This window comes from Lichenostomus cassidix, chromosome 1Aa, assembly GCF_008360975.1.
Source record: "Lichenostomus cassidix isolate B80296 chromosome 1Aa, HeHo_3.0, whole genome shotgun sequence".
Taxonomy (NCBI): domain Eukaryota; kingdom Metazoa; phylum Chordata; class Aves; order Passeriformes; family Meliphagidae; genus Lichenostomus; species Lichenostomus cassidix.
This window is the reverse complement of record NC_139480.1, coordinates 28,113,651-28,137,124: the sequence shown is the minus strand read 5'-3', so window position 1 is coordinate 28,137,124 and position 23,474 is coordinate 28,113,651. Positions and strand designations below refer to the sequence as shown.

At 39.5% G+C, this 23,474-nt stretch overlaps 2 protein-coding genes across 4 annotated transcripts in view; both read left to right on the top strand.

Annotated features, from left to right (window-relative positions):
* Positions 1 to 10,185, top strand: part of YAF2 (YY1 associated factor 2) — a 32,010-nt gene extending 21,825 nt beyond the window's left edge. The window contains exon 4 of the mRNA XM_085043447.1: positions 975 to 10,185. Within this exon, the coding sequence (XP_084899573.1) occupies positions 975 to 1,212 (238 nt within the window). The 3' untranslated portion in view covers positions 1,213 to 10,185. The remainder of the gene's footprint in view (positions 1 to 974) is intronic.
* An 8,527-nt stretch (positions 10,186 to 18,712) lies between these two features.
* Positions 18,713 to 23,474, top strand: part of GXYLT1 (glucoside xylosyltransferase 1) — a 58,361-nt gene continuing 53,599 nt past the window's right edge. For all 3 annotated transcript variants that reach the window (XM_085043434.1, XM_085043439.1, XM_085043424.1), the window contains exon 1: positions 18,713 to 19,006. In XM_085043434.1, the coding sequence (XP_084899560.1) occupies positions 18,807 to 19,006 (200 nt within the window). In that variant the 5' untranslated portion in view covers positions 18,713 to 18,806. The remainder of the gene's footprint in view (positions 19,007 to 23,474) is intronic.

The following is a 23,474-nucleotide window of genomic DNA, read 5'->3' as shown; positions in this document are numbered from 1 at the left end:
CCAGTTCTAGTGGAGGAAAGGCATAAGTTGTTTCAGCTGAAGTGAATAGGAACCAATTCTACTTCAAAGTCAAATGACAGGGTAAAGTTTAGGGCTTTGCTGTTATCACACCTGTGAACCTGTGATGTCATTATTCTTTTGCAGCTTGAGCTAGTGATAGCTGGGGAGTCAGTTAAATGCACAAACTGCTGTTCATAACTGCTTGTATGAATTCAGCTGTCAGGTAACATGGTGGTCATGGGAAAGAACTAAATTGGAAGTACTTTGCTTGTCACTAGCAAAAATATCATAGCAAAATCTAAGTCAAATTATTCTTTAGTTCTTTTTGTTGTGAAAAATCAAACCGTTGAAAGATTAGATGAAGGAATTTACCCAGTCAACACTGTATGTAACATTTATCTCTGCATAATTTAAAACAGTATATGCCAGGGATACCAGATTTATACTGCGAGCAGAAAGTCCAGTTCAAATAGTATGTTAGTAGTCCTAGTGAGATTTTGAAATGAGGTAACACTTGCTGCCAGTTAACACTGTGCTGTTGAATTCAAAAGACAGACACTAACATCTTCATTTTGAACACTGTTTTCTACTTAGAAATGTTGATTCATGCTGCTGCTGAGATGGACGTTTTGCTGGATCAAATTTGTAACTTTGCATAGTCACAATGAAGACTTGGATTTTAAAAGTAAAGACTGTGTGTGCAGCATAAATATTGCTGCACAGTGACATTATGAATAATGTCAACTTCTAAATAGATTTAGAAGAACATAATGTGTTACATTCCACTATTTCAATGTAAAACATACTAGGAAACACTTCATTGATACTTCTGGTGCCTTGTTTTCCTACATACTACATCTTGCAAAAAGAAATCTTATATGCACTTTTGTTCTCCAGAGCTCCTAAAAAGTAGGAGGGAGACAAGATAATAAGATGTTGTGTGTTCTTTTAATATGATTATTTGCTTTATTTAGGCCAAGGTTGAAAAATGTGGATCGAAGTAGCGCTCAGCATTTGGAAGTTACCGTTGGAGATCTGACAGTCATAATTACAGACTTTAAGGAGAAAACTAAGTCACCACCTACTTCCAGTGCTGCTTCTGCAGATCAACACAGTCAGAGTGGTTCTAGCTCTGACAACACAGAGAGGGGAATGTCCAGGTCATCTTCACCCAGAGGAGAAGTGTCATCGCTGAATGGGGAATCTCATTAAAGTTTATTTCCTCCAGTTTCTTTAGTCTCTTCTCTTCAAAACATGCAAATACATAACTTCCATCACCTGTTACCACATTTTCATGACAGATTAGTCATGCATAATTGATATGTTGACTGGAACGTAATGCAATTAAAAAAAAAGAAAAAAGTGCAGTGGTAGAAACAAATAACATGAAGCTGAGTCAGGGAAGGTTTAGGTTAGATACCACAAAAGGTTCACCCCAGAGGGTGGTTGGGCACTGGAAAAGGCTCCCCAGGGCAGTGGTCGTAGCACCAAACCTGACAGAGTTCAAGAAGTTTTGGACAATGCTCTCAGGCACATGGTGTGACTCTCGGGGATGTCCTGTGCAGGGCCAGGATTTAGACTCAATGGTCCTTCTGGGTTCCTTCTAACTCAGCTTATTTTGTGATTCAATAATAATTTAAATGCAATCTACAAATGCTTATGAAGCATCTTCAGACCAACTTTTTAATCTTCATATGTAAGGGTGCCATGAAAATGTGGTTTGAATGTTCATTATGCAGTGTTATTGATATGTCCATTTTCACTTTTAGTTTAGTGAATTCTAACACAACTCTTGGAGTCTCTACTATTGGCATGTACTGAATTTAAATTTTTATAACATAGTTCAAGCTGCCTAAATATGTATTATTTGAGAATTGTGAAACATAGTTATATGTATGCAAGTCAAAGATCAACTTAATCAACTATTGCTGCAACAGAATTTTCATAATAATTATCTTCTTAAAAACACCTGCTGGTACTTGGTGTGGTTAAATAGGAAAAATGTTATTAAAGGAAACATTTGTATGGATTTTTGCCAATGTTTGACACATTTTACTAGATTACTGTTACTGAATTATGTTGATGGTTTTACCAATATTTTTTGACACTTAAAACACTTATTGTAATGTTTACAAGCAAAATAGAAAACACATTCTAAGCATTGATTAGTTAACCTTGCAATTCAGGTAAAGTACTGCATTGTCGCTGTACACTGGTATTCTGTGTTGTGTAACAAATACTTAACCTCAGATGGTGATGCATTTGGCAAAAACTATTTGGAAATATGAAAGTTTGGAAAAGCTTTAAAAAGAGCAGAACTGCAGTTCTCATTTCTACTTAGTGCTGTTTCCTTGCCCCAGATTTTTCTAGTGTTACACTGTCACTTATCATTTCAGTACAGGAATATCAGATGTTGCACAAGAATAAGGAAATAACAATTCTATTATTTTTTTTGTTCCTGAATCAATTTCTTTAATACTGAATTGGCCTATTAGAATATATTATGTCATAAATCATTTGAAAAAAGACTCAGTATCCTACTTGATGGCATAAACTGTCAACATTTACGCACTTAGCAATATACTGATACAGAGCAGAACTATTTACAATACCATCTGGTATTATGTAAAATTACCAATAAAATATTTTTGTGAATACAGATTCTGCATTTTTGTTTACAACCAATAAGTGTTTTGATACATACATAAAATTCATGTATAGATTTTAAATTATATATTCTGGTTCAGTACAGAAGTCCATTTAGCTTATTTTAGTGAGATAGTGCACTTACACTCCTGTGAGCCTTTTCTTTTTCATTCAAAGTAAAAATATTTTTAAGCCCATGTGAAAGTTGGATGGACCTTCTCGGTAGTGAATTCAGCCCCAAATTATTACCAACATATATGTCTTCTTAACAGCTTACAACTATGGATTTTTGTAGCCCCTGACAATTGTGATGTTTGGTGGTTTCTTGTAGTAATGTATTTTTCTGTTTTTAATGCAGTACTTCTACAGGCACAATGGTACTGTTCTATTTTGTAAGATGCTAGTTGTGAAATACAGTTAGTTGCATAAAATGAGAGTCTGATGTGATATCTGAGAACATACATACCTCATTCCTTGGTGTTGCTGTTTAAACTTTTTAGACATCAAATGTTAATTATAGGCTATTTCAGATGGATAACTACTGACCTGTTTATTATGTATTCTGCTTTATCTTACTAAATAGGATGTCTGTTCATTGCTGTTACCTGGCCAAATTTAGTATCTGTAAAAACAATGCTTTTTAAAGTTCTTAAATGTTTTTGGGGCCAGGCTAGTGTTCAGAATAACATACACTAGTTTTTAAAAGAACATGCTTCTCAACTTTATTTTTTTATATTTTATTTTTAGGTGGGACTATTTGCAGAATATACTGATGTAATGGATTACAAAAGAGCTGAAACTGTTTAAAGTATGCAGTTTAAGGATAGCAAATCTCATTGCAAGAAATTTTATGAAATGTGTTTCTAATTTAAAACATAATGAATGTTAACACATTTCAGAATTCCTTGGAATGAAATAGTAATCTTTTACCAGTAATTGACTAAATGGGAAATGTATTTGTATTTAAGTTTATGTGAATAAACCACCCAGCACTGCCAACATGAGGACTCTATCTTCAGAATTAAGTAGCCATTTGGCTTGCAAGGAAGGATGGAGTGGATTTTACTATGATTCAACTGTCTCTAGAGAATAATCTCAAAAATGTGTTACAAGTATGGTTGTCAAAAAGAATGCAAAAATCTCACAGTTCTTTGTGGAACAAGATAACTGAAGAGCAATTTCTTCTACAAGTAGATGGAAGTCAGCTAGGATCTAAAAAGCTGTGGTGGTTATAACTGAACAATTAGGTTGCCAGAGTTTGATTGCAATGATGCTTGTTTTAGCATTAAGCAAAATTAAGTTTTTGCCTGTTGGTGATTTAAGGGATAAGACAATACTGACAGCAGAGTAGACAAATTCTAAGCAAAATACTACATTTGACTCTGTTCATAATATAAGTTAAATGAACTTCACTTTCATAATTTCTAAATAATTTTGACTTGTAGTAATCCTAAGTCCTTTTTTCTAACTGTAAATATATTTAAAAGCATCTTTACTCCATTTATAAAAAGTGAAAATTTAATGTTGTAATGTGTTCTGATTAGCTATTTTTCTCTGTGATTGATCTCTGCATAGAACTGTTATTTGTTAAATCTATATATGCACCAGTCTTCAACAGCCATACATCCTGGGATGTTCATGAAATGGTGGCCCAACAAAGACAAGTGTGATAGTGTTCCATGTATATGAGTTCCTTTATGTGCTGATTGATTGTCTGGTTTCAGAAAGCAAAAGAGGGGAGAAATGGGGGAAAATTAAGTATATATAGTTCATTGATAAAGTGTACAGTAATTCAGTCTCTTCTCTTCCTAACTTTGCCATTAATTATAGGTGGTAAAAGAAAAAGAACAAATATACAGTTGAGACTGATGTCTCTTTTTCATTAATTTAAATCTACATCTTAGAGATAAACAAAAATTCTTCTACTCAGTAGCAGGTTAAATTACGCCATATAAAATCTTGATTCCAACAGAGCAGGTAGTAATAAATAAATTACCTTAAAAATTATAACATTATTGATACTAAGAATATGACTGAAGTTTTAATCTATTATGTGTTTATCTAGATATTTGGTGTTTTGGGGCATAGATTGTAAAATCTCAAAAATGTTTTGATTTTATAATTTGTGCACTTTACTTTTTTTTTTTAATATTATGAATAGCACATTTTCAAGTAGCCATGCAAGAGAGTACTTTCTAGACTTTGTTCCTATTGGTTCACCGTACTGTTTAGGCAGGTCTTCTAAACCTCACATCTTGCATTTTAGAGTCTTTACTTTTTTTCTATCCTTTTTCGAAAGCCTGACAGTTTCCCACATTATGCTGATTGATTTTACTTTGTTATATGGGATTGATTTGGCATGGAACTGTCTGTTGAGTACTTTTTATCCAGGGTTCTTTATCTGTTTGTGGTTTTTTTCTGTGACATGCCTTTATTTGGCTCTTCTCCCTACTAGGGAGTCTGGGTATACTTCCATTTAAACATCAGAAACTGTATGGAAATAGAAAAGCATTTACATTTGATTTCTCCAAAGGCAACAGCAAGTGCTATACTTGTGGTAAAATTAGCCTGTGCTTACTCAGGAATAAGATAGGTAAAATAAGAAGTTAATGCTGGTTTTGGCTAGTGGACCAGTCACTCAAATATGGCATTTTGCAAAAGCCTACTTCTATCTCAATGTTAAGATTTGGGTGTGCTGGAAATACAGTTTGAGCTTTCAGCGGTTTTCCTAATCTGAAATTATGCCCCAATTTATGTCAAAGCAGTCTCAGTTTGAAAGCTTGTAACTTCAAATGAGCAAAAACTGTACAGTAAAACACTCAAACTGAGGAAGCTCAGATGGTTTTCTTTTGTGCTGTCAAAGTTTTAAAAAGAGGGAGGAACTGTTAAAAGGTACTTAGAAGACTCGTCTAAAACAACAATCAGACATAGAGCTTAGTTTGACATCTAAAGAACCCATGTTTAAACAGGAATTAACAGGATTTGACCGCTAAATTAAACTTGGAAAAGTATCTCACAAGTTAATTACAAATCAGTTCTTTATAGAAATTATTGTGACTGTCTAGAGTGGAGTGAATGGTACAAGCAATGGTAAACTGCACACTTGCTGTAAAATGCTATTATCCAACAGCAAGTGATGTTTGCATGACTTTCCTAAGACATTATACCAGAAGATGGTGATATGTCTCTGAATGAGGTTTAGGAGTCCAGGTGTGTGACCCCCCTGCCTAAACTGTGCCATTGGATTCAAACAGTGAAAGAAAATGCAGGGAAAAAACAAATTTGCTTCAGATTCTAGAGTCTTAGTAATGCAGAAGCTGCTTACAGCCTCTATTTAACTGTGTTGGTGAAAATTAAGGAAAACAAACCACTACTATATATTACTGAATCTCTGATGTATTTAATCCTAATCTTGCACCTTTTACTGTGGGGGACAGATAAAAGTCAGCAGAATGAACTTACTCTGTCTGCTGATGACAAATTTTAAGAGCAGACAGTTTAATGGGCACATGAAGTTTAGGTGTACTTTTAAGAAATTAAACTTGGAAGATGAAGGGCAAAAGCATATTCCATAGCTCCTAATGATTAACAATGATCACAAGAGATTGCTGTCCTATTTGGGGTTTTGTTAAAGACAAAATGGTAACATTATCTAATCACTCCTTGTCCCATGTGTTTAAAAAGTAAATTACCACCAGAAAAACATTGTTTAGTAACAATAGTCCAAAAAGTAGTTCCAGAATTAATTATTTTGTAGAAATTATGGCATATCTTGGCAGAGAGAGGAATATTTGAGGAGGACTATGTTTTCAGGATCTAGGCCTCCTGGAAATGTGTAGTCTACACTGTTCTCTGTCATGATTTAACCCCAGCTGGAAGTAAGTACCATATAGTGCTTTGTGCATTCTCCCTCTGTGCAATGGGGGAGAGAACTGCAAGAGTAAAAGTCAGAAGACTCATGGGTTAGGATAAAGACAGTTTAACAGGTAAAGCCAAAGCTATAAATGCAAGCAAAGCAAAATGAGGAATCCATTCACCAATTCCCATGGGCAGGCAGATATTCAGCCATTCCAAGGAAAGCAGGGCCCCAGCATGAGTAACTGTGACTGGGGAAGAAGTGACTCCAAATATCCCCCTCTTCCTTCTTTTTTCCCCAGTTTTATATGATGAGCATGACACCACATAGTGTGGATATTCCTGTGGTCAATTGGGGTCAGCTGTCCTGGCTGTTACCTCACAACTTGTAGACCCTCAGGTTCCTCACTGGTGGGACAGTAGAAGCAGAAAACGTCTTGACTCTGTGTAAGCTGGGCTCAGCAACAACTGAAACATCCCTGTGTTACCAGCACTGTTTCCTGCACGAATCCAAAACACAGCCCCCTTCCAGCAACTGTGAGGAAAATTAACTATCCCAGCCAAAACAGCACATCTGTGTGTAAACACTGATCTTGGTCAAAGCAAGGGGAACATGCTTTGTCAACCTTTCAAGGCATGTAGCTGTAGACCAATGGAGTTCTAACTTACACTGGAGTTACTGGGAAGACAGCTGAGGAAAAGAGACTATTTAATGTATTTTTTGATAACCTGCTAACAATGTGCATGTAATTTTCCTCTTCTGTGTGAAGAAGCAAAAGTATGCAGAAGAAGGAAATGGAATCCAGGCTAATGAAATGTGGCTCTTTACCCCCTTCCCAAGCTCACTAGATTCTACAAACTGCAAATTCTCTTTTGTTTAAAGATAGTCCCAGGTATTTGTCACTAAAGAAGAATGGAGATGTTCAATCACTTTGCATCTGTTAAGTGAGGGATCAGGCCTATTCTCTTTCTGAATATCCACTTCGGGGAACACAGAGATCTAATTTGCTGTTTATATGCATCTAATATGTAACTGCCAACCATGAATAATCTATTTCAAGCTGAGCCTTCTTTGCACAGAATAAATGAAAATGCTTCAATGTCAAGCCCAGTTCCTGATGGCACAGATCTCCAAGCATGAAAATCTGCCATCTGATTGATCATCTCTTGCTTGTAACAGCCTTCAGCTATGAATTAATCTAGGCAAAGGAAATCTCTTCAGGTTACATGTATTTATTATCGCTACTCCCACCTCTGAAGAAAACACATTCTGATTCCTTCTTGTCCCCTTTTTTTTTTATGTTTCTTTTAAGTACATCTCTACTATAAGTCGATGCAGCGAGTTTGAGGTAATTTATTATGCCTGCTTTTTGTAAGTGGGGAATTTGACTGCAGTTCCCAGTTCTTCAACTATATTTTGGTTTCTGTAAGATTGTCATAGTCTTACAGAATAAGAGTGTGTGGAGCTTAGAGGTCAATATAAATTTTTTTTCACTGTTGTCTTTTCTTCTATGTAATTGACATACTGAACAGATTCTTGCTGAGCAAACTTAGTTACACTGATTCTGTACTATTCAAGCATTCTGAGGTACCTAGCATTCTGGGATGCCAATTATCTGCACATCTGCAAATGGTCTTATTCTATGCTGGGAGGCTTCCAAACATGGCAAAATAAGCAAAATTCTTTCCAGCTGATGGCAGCAGACTGTTGCCAAGTGAAATGCTCTTAGTCCCCGCTGGAGAAGGAGAGCTGAGGAGCATGCAGATACTGAGTGCTTTCTCAGCTTATCTATGGAAATTCCGAGTAGGCAGCTTCTGTTTCTAAAATGTCAAACACCTTCAAAAACCCGTAATCCAACAAAAAGACAAAGGATAACGAGGGGGGAAGGAAGAACAAGAAAATGTATTGTCAGAATAATCCCTAGAAGAGCCATATAATGGCTTCTTTGTCTTTTTTGTCTGTTTAGTGTTCCTATCTCTGTGTACTGTATTGGAAGGAGGCAGTATCACACACTTCTTAGAGGTATGTCTTGCTTTATAATTCTTGATACCTGTTGGTACAGTGACTTTTTGCCTAAAGATGTAGGGTTTTGTGAATTGAATAGTAAATACCATGAACATTTCACTCTTGGATACAGGTTATTTATTGAAAGGGCAGAAGTTTTGATGAAAGAGTTAGTTGGGAACAAAATTAATTCCTCTCATACAATTAGCCACTATACAATTTTAAAGGGTCCTGGACTGCTAAGCAAAGGATAGCTTTATGTTGCAAGGGTAGTAAGAGCCCAGACTAGAATGGATGAGGCTTCTGAAGAGTTTTGTGGCTGGTAATTCATATGGCTGCTTTCAGTGATTATTCCACATCTTAACCTGTTAATCTTGAAGCGTTGTTAGAGCATCCTAACAAACAAATCAAAACTACCAACAGTACTGTCAGATGCTCCTAAAATTTACTAAGTGCCTTACACAGAGCATCACTGAGGCAATGGTTCAATTGCAAGGAAGTTTGGTAAAAGATGTACTCTGGATGAAGTCACATATTTTCAGTTATAACCAAGGTGATGTTCCTGGTTATACACGTTAGAATCTTACATTTTATTGTCGATACAAGTACCTAATAAGAAACAGTCCAGAATTTTTGAGGCTTTCAATTTTCTAAAACATACATTCTTTAGAGGAGGTTTTTTCTTCTAGTCAGCTGTGATGGTCTACTGGAATATCACAGATGTGAATAAAACTTGTATTTCTGGATGCTTTCACATTTCTCAGTTTCTCAATCAAGGTCAGTATTACCTTTCTTCAGAAGGGGTATCTAAGTTGGTTTTGTTCATAGGGTTTTTGTTTGTCCAACTAGTTTTTTAAGGTTTTTATTATTAGAAAAAGGGCTTGTTATTTTGAAAATAAAGATCTTACCTGCCAGGTGTCTTCCCCAAAATGAGTAAGTGCCTTTTCTGTTCTGACTCTTAGAAGTATTTACTTTGTCAGATTGAATCTGAATGTCCTGGATAAACCAACTGTTAAGTACCGAGTGTTACCAATGGCTTGAAATCCTTTCACTGAAACAAGAGACAGATTGTAAGCCACTTGAACTATTTTGAGACCTGATGTTATCAGAAGTTTTATAACTGCTATGAGTAGTATACTTCTAAGAACAATGTAACTTTTCAGGAACTTGATGTTAATAGGAAATAAATATTTATTAAAAGAAATATATTAAATAAATATTTATTTACCAATTTGAGTAAGAGAAAATGTTACACCATGGGGGCAACAGTCTTGCTGTTAGCAGTCCTGACTACTTAATGGAAAGTAAATCTGAGGCCCTGGACTCTATTAAAAAAAAAGTGTGGCATTTTGTGTGAGATTGGGACTGTGAATCTTATGTCCACATTCTAATAAAATAATTCTTCCTACCTAAGTTTTTACCAATTCTCAAGCAGAAAAGAAAGCATAAGTAGATATCAGTGAGAGTCCCTCTGGTTTAATTGGTGCTGCTTCCTATCTCTAGAGGATTTTTTTTAAATTTTTTTTTTAAACTTTGCTCAGGACTGGTACAGCTGAAAGTATATTTTCCCTTCATTCTTAAGCCTAGACTTTGAATGGAGTTTCTCTGAGACACTTTTGTAGTGAAATCGTATTCCCTACAAACATTGAAGACAAAAATAAACATCTCTGTGAATGAAAGATTTTGTGTGGTTGTAATTTTTTAATATATACAAGTTTAATTAAAAAAATCTAAAGACACTCCAAGAAAAACACAGTATATTGATCTACTTAAAAGGTCTCTGTGTAGCAGTCAGAAAGTACAATTTGTATCATGAGATGCTACAAATTTTCTGTTTGATAAACTATATTCAATTCCAGTTAAGCACTCATTTTACATATTAAAGATGACAATAAATTGCATTTAGCCAAGTGTATAGTAACCCATTGGGATACTGCCTTCAACTGACCTCTTCCTGACCTCAGTTCAAAGACTTTATTAAACGCTTTAAAATTCTGAAAGCTTGGTAGGAAAGCTGAGGGGAAGTGTCTGGAAAGAAAGGAACACTAGGAATCACAGTGCAAAGACTTTTTTTTTTCCTATGAGAAATACTACACAGTTTATGATAATGAAATTGTTTAAAAATTAACATCTCTAAAGTTATTTCACACTGATGGCATGTTGTTGGTTTCAGATGAACATAAGTAGATGTTTTTAATGCCTAGAATAGTGACATACATTGAAATGCCTGTCCCAGGAATCAATGAATACTTCTTGCCTGTTAACAATTTGACAAGTAAGTATTTTTGCTGAAAACTAATGTAAGTGCACTACAATCCTGACTGGCAGTGGTGATGCTTAGGGTGTGTTATCATAAATAAAATGGTAAATAAAATTATTAAATTGTTCAGAGCCCCTCTTTGAATGTGTTATTTGTACTGTCTAGGAGAAAGTGCAAGAAGTACAAGTGGGTAATTTGGGGATAAACAGCAGACTTTGGGAATTCAATCTCAAAATGCCAAGAGGCCTCTGCTAATTTTTTGGCAGAGATGATTCATTACCACTTTTGGTTATGATGGAAGATCCTGGGAATACTGCTTCTGAAGCAAGAATCTATGAAAGCATCCATGTTTGCAAATTAAAGTAACAAATGAGGTAAGAAACTTGAGAAGGGGGCTTTGTCTAAGGCTTCATGTGATTGTATATAAAACCTGTTCTTTTCTACAGAAGCAGGTTATAAAACAGTGGTCTGTGTGGGTTCTCTCAATCTGTCTTCAATTCTACACACAGTTCCCATGTTCAGTTCTCTGAATTGTTTGTCGTTTGTGTTGCTTTGCAGCATGAGGCAAAAGTCCTCCTACAAGGCATTCCTGAAAGAAACTGATTCTCTTGTAAAGACCATGGGAGTTTCCCATTTGTGTAGCAGGTAACTGAAGTGTTGGCCAACCTCATCCCCACTCCAAGGAAGCAGTGTGTGAGGCTGATACCTCCTTGGGTGCAGAATGCTTTAAATGCCACGCTGTCGGTGTTGGGCATAGATCCCCAAGTGCAGGCAGCAAGTGTTAGGAAACTGTTGACATAACTACCAAATTTGGAACTAGCAGAAATACTGACTAAATTGGCATCAGATACCAGAATGGGGCTATTGTCAGTAATTAAAGGGGTCTAATTTAGTCTTACTTACTCATCTATTTTGCATTAACAGAAGGGATTCAAAAGAGGAGAGCAAGTTGTAAAGCCCTTTTATCACCCTTTTATTCATTTCTTTCCGCTATTGACTCTTCATCAAGACTGCTAAACAATTATGGGTCTGAAGATCAAAACAAATTTCTTAAATTCCACACAAATGTTTTGGCAGCCATGGGAGATCACAGCATTCCCCTGCAGATATGGGCATGGTGCCTGGAGATAGTTTAGGACAGTGTCCAATTTTATTTTACCCTTTCTTGTCCTGAAAAAGAATAAAAGAGTAAAAACTAAATTTCTAAAGTTACAGATTAATGATGGGCGAAGGAAGGCCGAGTTATGCGTAAGTACAATCCTGAAGCACCAGAACTTCAAATTGGTTTGGATGTTTCAGGCTCAAGGTTCAGTGCTACACAATATCCCAACTACCTGCTGGCTCTGCAGCCACTTGAGCAGCAGAATGGTCTGAGAGCAATCAAATTGACGCCATAGATAAGGCTGTGTGATGTCTGCATGCTCCAGAGCAAGCATAGGGCAGCTCAGGACAGGCTGACTGCTCACAGGAGTTACTTCTGTGAGCTTCAGGCATGACCAAGGCTGTCACCAAGTGTGAGGGTCTTTGGTACCTTGGGCACTTGTCTGTGATGTGGCTGTTCTATTCAGCATTAAAAGAAGCAGTTAGTAAAAAGAGCAATATTAGTGTCTTATCTCTTCTTCCTGTTAATTCAAGTACTAAATGCTTTAAACATTTACCACATTTGACTGCTCTAGTCAGGGTTTTGAATTAGTTTTTGTGAAAATTAAGTAACACTTAGAGAAAAAGGTGTGGAGACACAAACAGTATTTTATTTCTCTGACATTGTCTCTACATTGGTTTACATGTTAAATGCTACTTGAAAAGGGAGCAAAACCAGATTACAGATGAACTAAGTAAAAACGTAAATAAATAGGCAAATTCAGTCAACACTTGACTGGGTTTCCAACACTGACCGCTTTCCAAAATACCTCCTTACTGATCATATTTTGCCTTTCCACTTGAAATAGGAGCTACTGGCTCCAGAGTGTCATCTAGCTTGCATTGCTGAATGGCTCTCAGAGACCTGACAACTCTCCCACACCTGTTTCCACTTATAAGGACAGCTGGCAGTGGTCATCTAAATTATTTTTTCATTTTAGCTTTTTGCAAGATGCAGTTTCTCTTTCCAATACATGCAGGGTTTTTTTGCTTGGAAATAACAAATACATAAAATGCATAAAATTTTTACATCATATATGAAAAAAAACCCACCCTAAAATAAAAGCAGTGGTTTTCTGTTTGTTGTCTGAAGATTTCCTGAGCTAATGCATTCCTTTTAAGGATTTTTAAAAAAGTGAACAGGATAACACTCAGTACAAGTAGTATAAATTCACCGTGTCAAATCTACACTGTTACTGTGAAATGGAAAAGGTAAAAAACAGATAATTACTTTTAGATTATTTATTTGATAAATTTCATTTTACAAAATGACCTTTCAGGGCATAATGCAAAGTTACTATTGTGCATGATTACTGCTAGTAAATATTTATTCTGTTAGAGGAAAAAAATGTATTGTAGAAATTGAAAAACCCTGATCTGGGTGTAGGAAACAACAGCAGGACACAATAAGGACTTTTAAACTTAAGTGTAGTTATATATAAACAAACAAACAAGAAAAAAATAGCAACTTCCTCTGGTGTTCTCCATCTTCATAGTGAGTTTTTCTTTCTTATGTCTAACCTAAACCTACCTTTTTTCAGATGAAGTCTATTCCCCCTTGTCTTATGAATTACATGCTTTTGTAAGAAGTCCCTCTCCAGCTCTCTTGTCAGCTCCTTAAGGTACTGGAAGCCTGCAATTAAGTCTCCCCAAGAGCCTTCTCCAGGTTTAACAACCCCTGCTCTCTCAGCCTGTGCTCACCAGAGAGGTGCTCCAGTCCTCTATCATCTTCATCACCCTCCTCTGGACTCTCTCCAGCAGGTCCATGTCCTCTTATGTTGGGGACCCCAGGGCTGGATGCAGTCCTACAGTGGGGTCTAACAAGAGTGGAGCAGAGGGGCAGAATCCTCTCCCTTGCCCTGCTGCCCACATTGCTTTTGTGCAGCCCAGGACACATTACCAGGTGATGTTGAGCTTCTCGTCAACCACTGGTTTAGAGACAAGGATGTCATGTATGACAGTTTCAAATGTTTTGCACAAGTCCAGGTATATGACATCTGTGCACTTCCCTCATCCACCAACACTCTAAGCCTGTGGCTAGCACAGGTTTTCCCACGAGAATTCTTCTTGTGTTTTATAAATAAAGATAAAGTTTGGATGTTATTGGAACAGTGTCCCAGAACTCGGACAGTGCAGGCCTGGCCAATCAGGCCTGGGGGAAGGCTTCTGACTGACCAATCTGGGTGACTTTTGAGAATTCTATATATGTGATGAAATCAAAACAATAAAGGTCATTCCTTCTTGCCACTGAGAACTGGTGCCTTCATTACTCTGCTAGCTGCTCAACAGCGACATAAGCCCAGTGCAAAAGGTCACCAGATTTGTCAGGCATGATTTGCCCATAGTAAGCCCATATTGGCTGTCACCCATCCCCTCTTTATTATACTCATGCTTTATTATACTCATGGTCTTTGAAAAATTTTAGATGATGCAAAGAAACAAAAGCCCAACATTGAGAATCCCTTCTGGACTGATGTTGTGGAGCTACATATTCAGAAGTCTTTACAGAAAAAAAAGGACTCAACACAAATATAGAAGAAAAGATAAAAAGAAAATTCTCTTTGTGCTCCTAGAAAGTATTCATTCTGCTTTTTTAATGTAGTAAACCACTAAATACTGTGCAAGTCTACATATATAGATATTTATGTATTTATTTATTTAAGAAAGTTGAACTTTCTTAAGGGAAATGATGCAAATATTTTGATTAATGTTTAATAACTTATAATTGTTCACAAAGGATCTGTTAAACAATTTTTGAAGTGTACTATTAGTGAAGAAATAATTGATTGAAATTAGAAGAAACTAGGAAATTTGCAAAGTGTCACAGCACTTCCTAAACTGCTTACAATGCAGCTTACTTAATTTTTTGCACTATTGTCCTAGATTTTTTTCCTATTTCTATTTTCCTTGGGTGTTATTGTGGCTATAAACAGTAATTGCAAAATATTTTAAACTCCTGCTAAAAGTAGGTTGAACACACTACAGTGCTAAACAATGAGAGCTAAATAGAAAAGGAATGGGGGAAGGTAATAATATTTTGGTCATCAATAAAAGTTGATTCTGAAAATTTTTGTTAATATTTTTATACATTAGGAAATTTGAAGGGGTAGATGCAATAAGAGTGGAAGGCAGTTGTACCAAACTTAAGATTTTTTCTTAAAAGGTAACAGGAAAGAAAAAAGAGTGATATCTGGCAGCACAAGAAAGGGGTCATTGCCCCAAGAAGCCTGATGGTACCATATGTGAAACACATGGCAGCAAAGCAGTTTCTTCCTGCTTACCCAACCTTGCAATCTATCATAGCTGAGTGCTGACACTCCAGCTTGTATGAAAGGGCACATGAACATCAAAGAAAGTGTCTTCGCCTTTGAAAAGCCCTTAACTGCATATAGGGCAGCATTGACACAAATCTATCAGCACAAAATCTTATTGCTTTACCAACTTAATTAATGGTTTAACTTTGTGAAAGAACAAAACCAGGGGAATGATACAAATGCGTCTGATAAGGACTGGGGTTTTTTTTTAATGAAGTTGATCTAATTTATCTCGATCTAATGAGTTGTTAGAATGTTGGTTTCCATTTCTGGCACACAGTAACTGCTCATGACCCTTGAACACAGTTGCACAAGTATCAGATGCTGTTTCTTTCAAAAAATTGATTGTCTTAACTACTTATTTAACACCCGTAGTTGGTTAAGATAGCTTTTTTCCTGGATTTTGGCTATTTTCTGGACATAGTAAATAGAATTGAATCCTAAAGATATGAAAGTTACAATGGCTAAATAACTAAATTCTAGTCAAGAAAAGGATTTAAAGATTTAGAATCATTAATAAAAGAAGAGAATCTTGCATCTGATTGTAACTCTTCATGTTTTAAGTTGATTAAAGACTAGCAGACCTTGTAGCATAAAATTTTACATACTTTTCATTAACTATTCATGGTGACTAATAAAGATACCTAATTATTAATCTTTAAAGAATTTTTAAACTCAATTGGGTAATTAGATACCATCTGATAATGTTTTTTCCCCTCAGTGATACAGCTTAGGTATGTCATTTCAGTCACTTTTGCTTATCTCCCTTACTCACAAGGCTGAGTTTGTAGTGAGAAGCGTTTTATATTTCATCAGACCAACTGATAGATTAAATGCACAGATTTTGCAGTGTGAAAAAAGCCTTGTGTGTGTAAGTTTAGCTGGTTTTCGCTCCCCAATAGCATCAGAGAGCTTAACAAAGATACTTTCTCTCTGACCTTGTCTTAGTTATATTCTTAGAGCACTGCAGAGACATTCTCACTCATTAATTATTCACATATTATTGAACAGCACTGAATTAAGAGAATCCTGTAAATTCATATTTGGGTAATGACATGATTGATATTAATAAAATATTTCTCCTTATATCACCTCTCTTTAGCACTCCTTATTAATTCTTTTTTCCTCTAAGAATATAGTTTCTTCTTTTGAAGGATGAGACCATGATTACTGCCCATCTGCCACACTCATTCTTGGTGGCACTCTAACACCCTTCAGACCTCATTTTCCCGGGCTGGAACACGCCATATAAAAGACAAGTTGTCACACCTCAGCAGGGACTAACTGGTCTCTCCTTTTAAGGCTGCTGTCGGTAAATACTCCATTGTATCTCTCTACTCTGACACTCATATCACTGTGTTACTCATTCCTTGCCACAAGGACTTGATCCTGTATGTAAGGAGCTGTGAAGTGGGAGAGTGCATGAATTCATGACACAGGTCAGCAGGCAGATATGCAATGAGATTGACAAACCTGATTTTGAGAACAAACACAAAGTCAGGGAAGCTGAATGGCAGGTTGGGGCAGAAAGCAGGCTTTGAGTGGTGCTTTCAGAGATCATTCTTTCTGCCATGCAAGCCAGTAACCTCTTTCCAGAGTTCTTTTTACAAATCCTCTGCCATTTCATCTATGACTCTCCCATCATTACCCTGCCATCTTTGGCCCTGATTTCTCATAATTTCTCATCATCTCTAGTTCCTCACTTCTCTTGGGTTCTGCATTGTTTGTTTTTTTTTTCCTTTCTCATTCCCAACTTCCCTGCTTGTATCTCTTAGTAATCATTCCAGTATCTCCACTGCAAACAGTTGAGTACCCCATATTTTCTGAGGGCCACCTTTTCTCCTCATTTCTTCTTTTATTTTGAGGAAGAAGTGAAGAACAATTTTGGCATTACTTCTCTTCCAACTACCAGAGTTGCCAGCTGGCATCCTGCTTTCCCCCTTCTTTTAAGCACAGCCAAGAACAGCAGTAAGCTATGGCTCAGGTTTTATGGGCATTCACATATAACATACCTCCTTAGGAGCTATAACAGAACTGGTTTTTTATGCTTTATTGTAAATCATGTTGGTATTTTCCTTAAATGCAGGATCCTGAATGGGGATATTATGACTTATTTTAAAAAAGGACGTTTCCACTCCACAGAGAAAATGTGAACCAAATGCACTGTAAGGACAAAGAAGTAAGCAGAATTATTCCAAACTTGAATTTTTTTAAACCAGCATCAGAGGCTGAGGGAGCAGCACTGAATGATGACTTTAAAATACTTAGCTTGGCAATAGTAGAGGTTAGTTAAGTTGTTAGGCCTTTGCTCAGTGGTCTGAGCTAGAGAGAGGGGATGCACTATTGTATTAGATTGAGCTGAAACCCAACCAATATTCCCCCCGTCTAGCAAGATGTACAGCTATTATTTCTTCTGCCACTTCCCAGACCTACACCTTGTCCAGAAGCATGACTTGGTGAGCTAAAATAACCCTATCTTTGCTAGTGACCGCAAACAAACCCTTCAGGTTCAGTTCTCCGAGCTTCTCCGGCACAGCATTCCCCTGGCCCAGCAGCATCCACCTGCTCCCCAGGCCAGGATGCCACGCAGTCACCTGTGTGCCAAGGCCATAGGAGGGAAGTGAGCTGGAGTCCAAAGTGATTTGCATGCTCAGAGTGTGTCTGTACAAGGAGAAAGGACACCTCTGTAACTTCAGCTGCCTAAGTAATGAGTGGGAATATCACAAAATGGGTAAAGGTTGGAAGGGAGGACAGTGGGTCATCTGGTCCAACCTCCCTGCTCAAGCAGGGTCATCCTAAAACACATTGCACAGGATTGTGTCCATATGGTTCTGGAATACCTCTTGTGAGGAAGACTTCACAGCCTTTCTGGGCAAGCTGTTCCAGCGCTCTGTCACCTGCATGGTAAAGAAGTTCTTCCTTATATTCAGTAGGAACTTCCTGTGCACCAGTTTGTACCCACTGCCTCTTGTCCTATTGCTTGGTACCAGCGAGGAGAGTTTGTCTCCATCCTCTTGGCACCTTCCCTTTCCTTGTGCAGAGGCAGCTGTGAAGCTTTTACACAGGAAAATCGAAGTGCAACAGAAACATTGAGAGTGGGGAAAGAGTGTCATTTTGAGGGGGCTTTAGCCTCACTTTTGCCCTTAATGAAGACGCACGCTCTCTAACAAGTTTGCATTCTTCTTATATTGAGGTTCCCAAAACTGCACACAGGATTCCATGTCAGGCCGCAGCAGTGCGGAGCAGAGCGGGACTGCCACTGTCTCTGCTTGGGACATTTCGTCTCCCGACTTCTCCCAGGCACCCACGTTCCGGAGGCCCGAATGGGGACGAGAGCAGGCTGTGTGCAGGGCCGCGATGGAGGGACGCAGCGGAAAAAGGGGGCGTGCGGCTCTTTTCACTCTTGGGGCAAATAACCAGCGGGCGCCACTGCGGCCCCGCCCTGCGGCCCGCCCAGCCCGGCCCGGTCCCGCCCCGCTCTCGCACGCCGGGATCGCGCCGGGGATCGCGCCGCCGCCGCGCCCGTGCTGCTCCTGCTGCCGCTGGAGCCGCGGGCCCGCCCGGCTGTGCCGCGCCGGGCGGGAGGATGCGGCGGTTCGCGCGGGTGGCGCTGCTGTGCCTGGGCTGCGGGGTCTGCTCGCTGCTCTACGGCCTCAGCCAGCTGGCCCTCTCCCTGGAGCAGGAGCCCGGCGGCGGCGGCCGGGAGAGGCAGGCCCGAGACCCCGCCACGCCCGGCGGCCGGCGGCAGGCAGGGAGCGCGGGCCGAGGCGAAGCGGGGACCGGCAGGTACGCGAAGCGGAGCCCGGAGCTGGGGCCGGGGCCGGGCGGGGACGCGGGCGGTGTTTCCCGCCGCATTCCTGCGGGGAGGGCCGGGAGGCGCGGGAGCGCGCCGGTCTCCGTCCCGGCCGCGGGCGGAGCTGCGCGGTGCCGGTCGGGCGGCGGCGCCGAGGCCTGGGAGGCGCTTTCGGGGGCGGCGGTGTGTCTGTGCGCTCCCTCCCGGCGTCCCGCGGGCGGGTACCGGAGAACGGCGGCTGGGGAAGCCTTAAACAAACAAGGAAAACTTTCAGGAGTGGCGGTGCCGGTGACCGAGGCCGCTCCCGTGCGCGTCCCCGCGGCGCTGAGCTCGTCCCTGGGTGCTGCCTGGTGGGACAGGGCGGGTGGAGCGGGGAGGGCGCGCTTCCTTCTTCCAAACGGAGAAAATTTCACTGTGCTCCTTCAGGTCTGAAACTTAGTAACTTCGTGGTTATCAAATCTAACTTCAATGAAGCAAAACTGTTTATTATGGGATACCTTAATGCAGCCAGTCTTCTCACAAACCAGTGAGGTCGGTTCTGTAATTAAAGGGGTGTATATCCGAGCATCTCACACTCTGCAGAGCTGCATAGTTCTGTTCCTTTCTGTCAGCAGAAACTTTAATGTGGCCAAGTGGTGAGTGAGATTATGGAATGGAAATTACTAGTTTTCCCTTAGATTATAGTTTCCTAATCCTGTTCACCTGTGGCTACCGGTATCCTAAACCCAGGAGAAGAGGAGTGACAAGAAATCCGTCACTGCAAAAGGAGGAGAAATTCGGACAAGGCATTGCTGGACCAGTATAGCTCTAACTCCGCTTAGGTTCTGAAGCAGTTTAAAGCGAAGTGAGTTTAATGGTTTGGCGATGGTCACTGTTTCCCGGTGCTGTACAAGCTCTGGCGTCCCCCACTCCTTCCACTGCTTGTGCTCCTCTGAGCGCACGAGTGAGTTGATCTGGTATGGTGACTTGCTTGAAAACGATCTGTTTTTTGGCCAGCTCAGCGCTCTAAATTGCCTCATCATGTAATTATGAAATGTCGATGCTGGTGTGAAGGACTTGTGGAGGGAGGATAGCAGGATGACAAGCTCTGACTTAAAGTACCATGAAACAGCATTCTGAGTTACTAGGGGTGGAGTCAGCTGAAATGTGAAACCCAGCTTTTGACTCGTGTAAGTATTTAAAAGAAGTTTTTTTCCTCTGTGCTTTTGCTGTAGTTCAAGTTGATACAGATTATAACACGAAAAAAAAAAGTGAGGATGATTGTTCCTCACTTCTAGTTCGTGATTAAAAACGGTTGTGAGTGGTTGAAATCTACTAGTTCTAAATAAAAATATGAAGAAAAAAATCATATAAATGATATTTGCTTTACTAAAGAAAACATGCAGTTTAAATGAAGCAAACTTTTGTTGGGTAGAAAATGATAATCTAAATGATTTGTATTGTTAAACATTGTAAGGACATTAAGATGCATCATACTGCTGGTAAGCAAAAGGAGAACCAAGTTTATTTTAAAAGCTATACTGTTTTAGTATTTGTACTAAAATGTAGTTTGTAAATTAAATATGTCAGTGGAAAAGAGCCTCAGTAAGGTTCTTGCTGCAGTGACATCAGATGAGATATAAACCTGCCCTATGTTGCGAAGTAGAAAAGTTTTACTAACTGAGAAAATTCTTTACTAAAATCCCACAAATAATTCCACTGTATACAGTTCTGTGGGGGCTTATTTCCTTGCAAAACCAGTGTCTGTTGTCACCTGTGTGGGAATTCTTTACCTATAAACTGCTGTCAAACTGAAGTTTCAGGATAAATGTCCCCTGTTGTAAGTTATTGAAGTCTTAGATGCTGTTTGTGCAAACAGTGTGTGCAGAACTTATTTGTGAGTCAGACTCGTAGAACAATCCCTCAAAGGCTTTTGTTTAAGGAAAAACTCTGTCCTGTGGCAGCCAAGAAATGTCGCACTGCATGTTCTTGTAGATGCATTTTTCAGTTATTTTTGAGTATTAAAATGCATTATGTACGCTTTTGTAAGATATACACACATCTTGCTGAATGTATTGTTGTTTTGCAACTTTTATACATCAGCAGCTTCTTCAGTGGAGACTGAGCACAATGGCCACGTCTGTTTTATGCCCACTTCTGTCTTGTGATCATGTAATAGCCTGAAGGATTCATAACCTTATGGAGTAAATTACATTTACTTCTTGAAGTTTAACATTTTGTATGCATTAATAGTAACTTTCATAAATGGGTTGCTTCAGCTGTTTTCACTGATAGTTTTAAAATACCTTTCAGGAAAGCAAATCCAACTATCATCTGAAGGCATTCATGCACTCAGCAGTGTTTTTCTTTAGCCAAGAAGTGTTTTCTTTGCCTGAATAGTCTGGTTTGGTATATGCCACAAGGGGAGAAAGAGCTTGATCATGCTCTGGGATAGAGGAGGGAAAAGTTGAATTTTCTGTTAGTTTTTGGAAACATGCAAACATGAAAACTGCAAGCCTTGAATAAGGCCTTAGAATACTGCACCTAGAAAAATTTAGCAGTAATGGTGACACGTTTAAGAAGAAAATAGTTTAAAAGTAAATATCGTATTGAAACTAGAATTACAGGGTGAGGCAAGATCCTCCAGTAGACATAATTATTCAGGGGAACTTGTTGGGTAATCAGTTTGGTAAGGAGTTATTTGTGTTAAATGGTTGTCTTGCATGAGGGACAGGAGCTTTATGAGTTTTTGCAGTTTGCCAGGCTTTAAGTTAGCTAGTTCCCCAGGACTTAGTCCCGTTCGCAAGATTCTTTGATATTTGGCTGATTTGTCTAAAAATACCATTTATTAGAACAGAAAATAACAAACATACAAACATAGAACAGATTGACACACATAAACACACAATGAATGCATAATTGCAACACTATAATAGCTAAAAATGCAATTATGGGGTAAAACCTTGCTTGAACTATAAAAATAGTTAAAAATGCAAGTTAAGAAATGCTTGCTTAATGCAAGTTAAGAAATGCTTGCTTGAGCTAGCTGAAATGCAAGTTAAGGAAGGTACCTATAAGTTAGCTGGAATAATACGATTTAGGAAACCAATGACCTTACCAAATCCAATTTTGGAGCTGGAATACATTAGTCTTCCTCACCCAATCCCATGGGAAGTAACCACAGGGCTGCGTCCAAGCCCAGGGGAGAAGACTTTCCTTCACGCTCCAATGTCCATGCAGAAAGCTTCTACCTTTTCTGAGATTTCCTGAGCTTTTTAAAGGATAAAAGTGTGTATTTGTGGTCACTAAAAATTTCTCACATTCTCTCTACATTCCACAGGGGAGTGTCTTTTCAGACTTTCAGTCGCCAGCACCAGGTAGCTGTTGATTAGGCTATCAACCTAATCTGAGCCATACATTTCTTGGGACCGATCAGGGAGAGAGAGAAGGGGGAGGGGGGAAACGTCCTGCCACAATGGTACTCAGCCTGAGGAGCAAGAGGATTGGACACTAAAGGCTTGTCTCTTGAAACCTGATATAAACCGCTGAAGAGCACTTCAAGAATTTAATAGCTAAACAACTTCATAAATGACTTGGATGCAGGACTGGAAGAGATACTAAGCAAGTTTGCAGGTGGTGCAGAACTGGGAGGAGCTGTTGACTCCCCTGAAGGCAGGGAAGCCCTGCAGAGAGACCTCCACGAATTATAGAGGGCTGGGCAATCACCAACTGTATGAAGTTCAGGAAGGGAAAGTGCCCCTGGGTTAGGGCAGCCCTGGGGGTACTGACTGGGGAATGAGATGCTGGAAAAGGTTGTTTGGGCACTGGAACAGGCTCCCCAGGGAAGTGGTCACGGCACCAAGGGACCTGGGAATCCTAGTCAATGACAAGTTGAATTTGGGTCAGCAGTGCCCTGGCAGCCCCGAAGGCCAGATGTGTCCTGGGGCCAGATGGGGGCATCAGGCACAGCATTGCAGCTGGGCAAGGGAGGGGCTTGTCCTGCTCTGCTCTGGGGAAGCCTCACCTTGAGTCCTGGGAGCAGTTTTGGGTGCCACAGTATCGGAGAGCATCCAAAGGAGGGCAACAAAGATGGTGAAGAGCCTTGAGGTGAAGCTGCCTGAGGAGAAGCTGAGGTCACTTGGTCTGTTCAGCCTGGAGGAGACTGAGGGGAGACCTCATTGCAGTTACAGCTTCCTCCTGAGGGGCAGAGGAGGGGCAGACACTGATCTCTTCTGTGTGGTGACAGTGACAGGACCCAAGGGAATGGCCTGAAGTTGTGTCAGGTGAGGTTTAGGTTGGATATTAGAAAATGTTTCTTCACCCAGAGGGTGGTTGGGCACTGGAACAGGTTTCTCAGGGCAGTGGTCACAGCACCAAACCTGACTCAGTGCAAGAAGCCCTTGGACAACACTCTGAGGCACATGGTGTGACTCTTGGGGATAGTCCTGTGCAGTGCTAAGAGTTGGACTTGATGAACCCTGT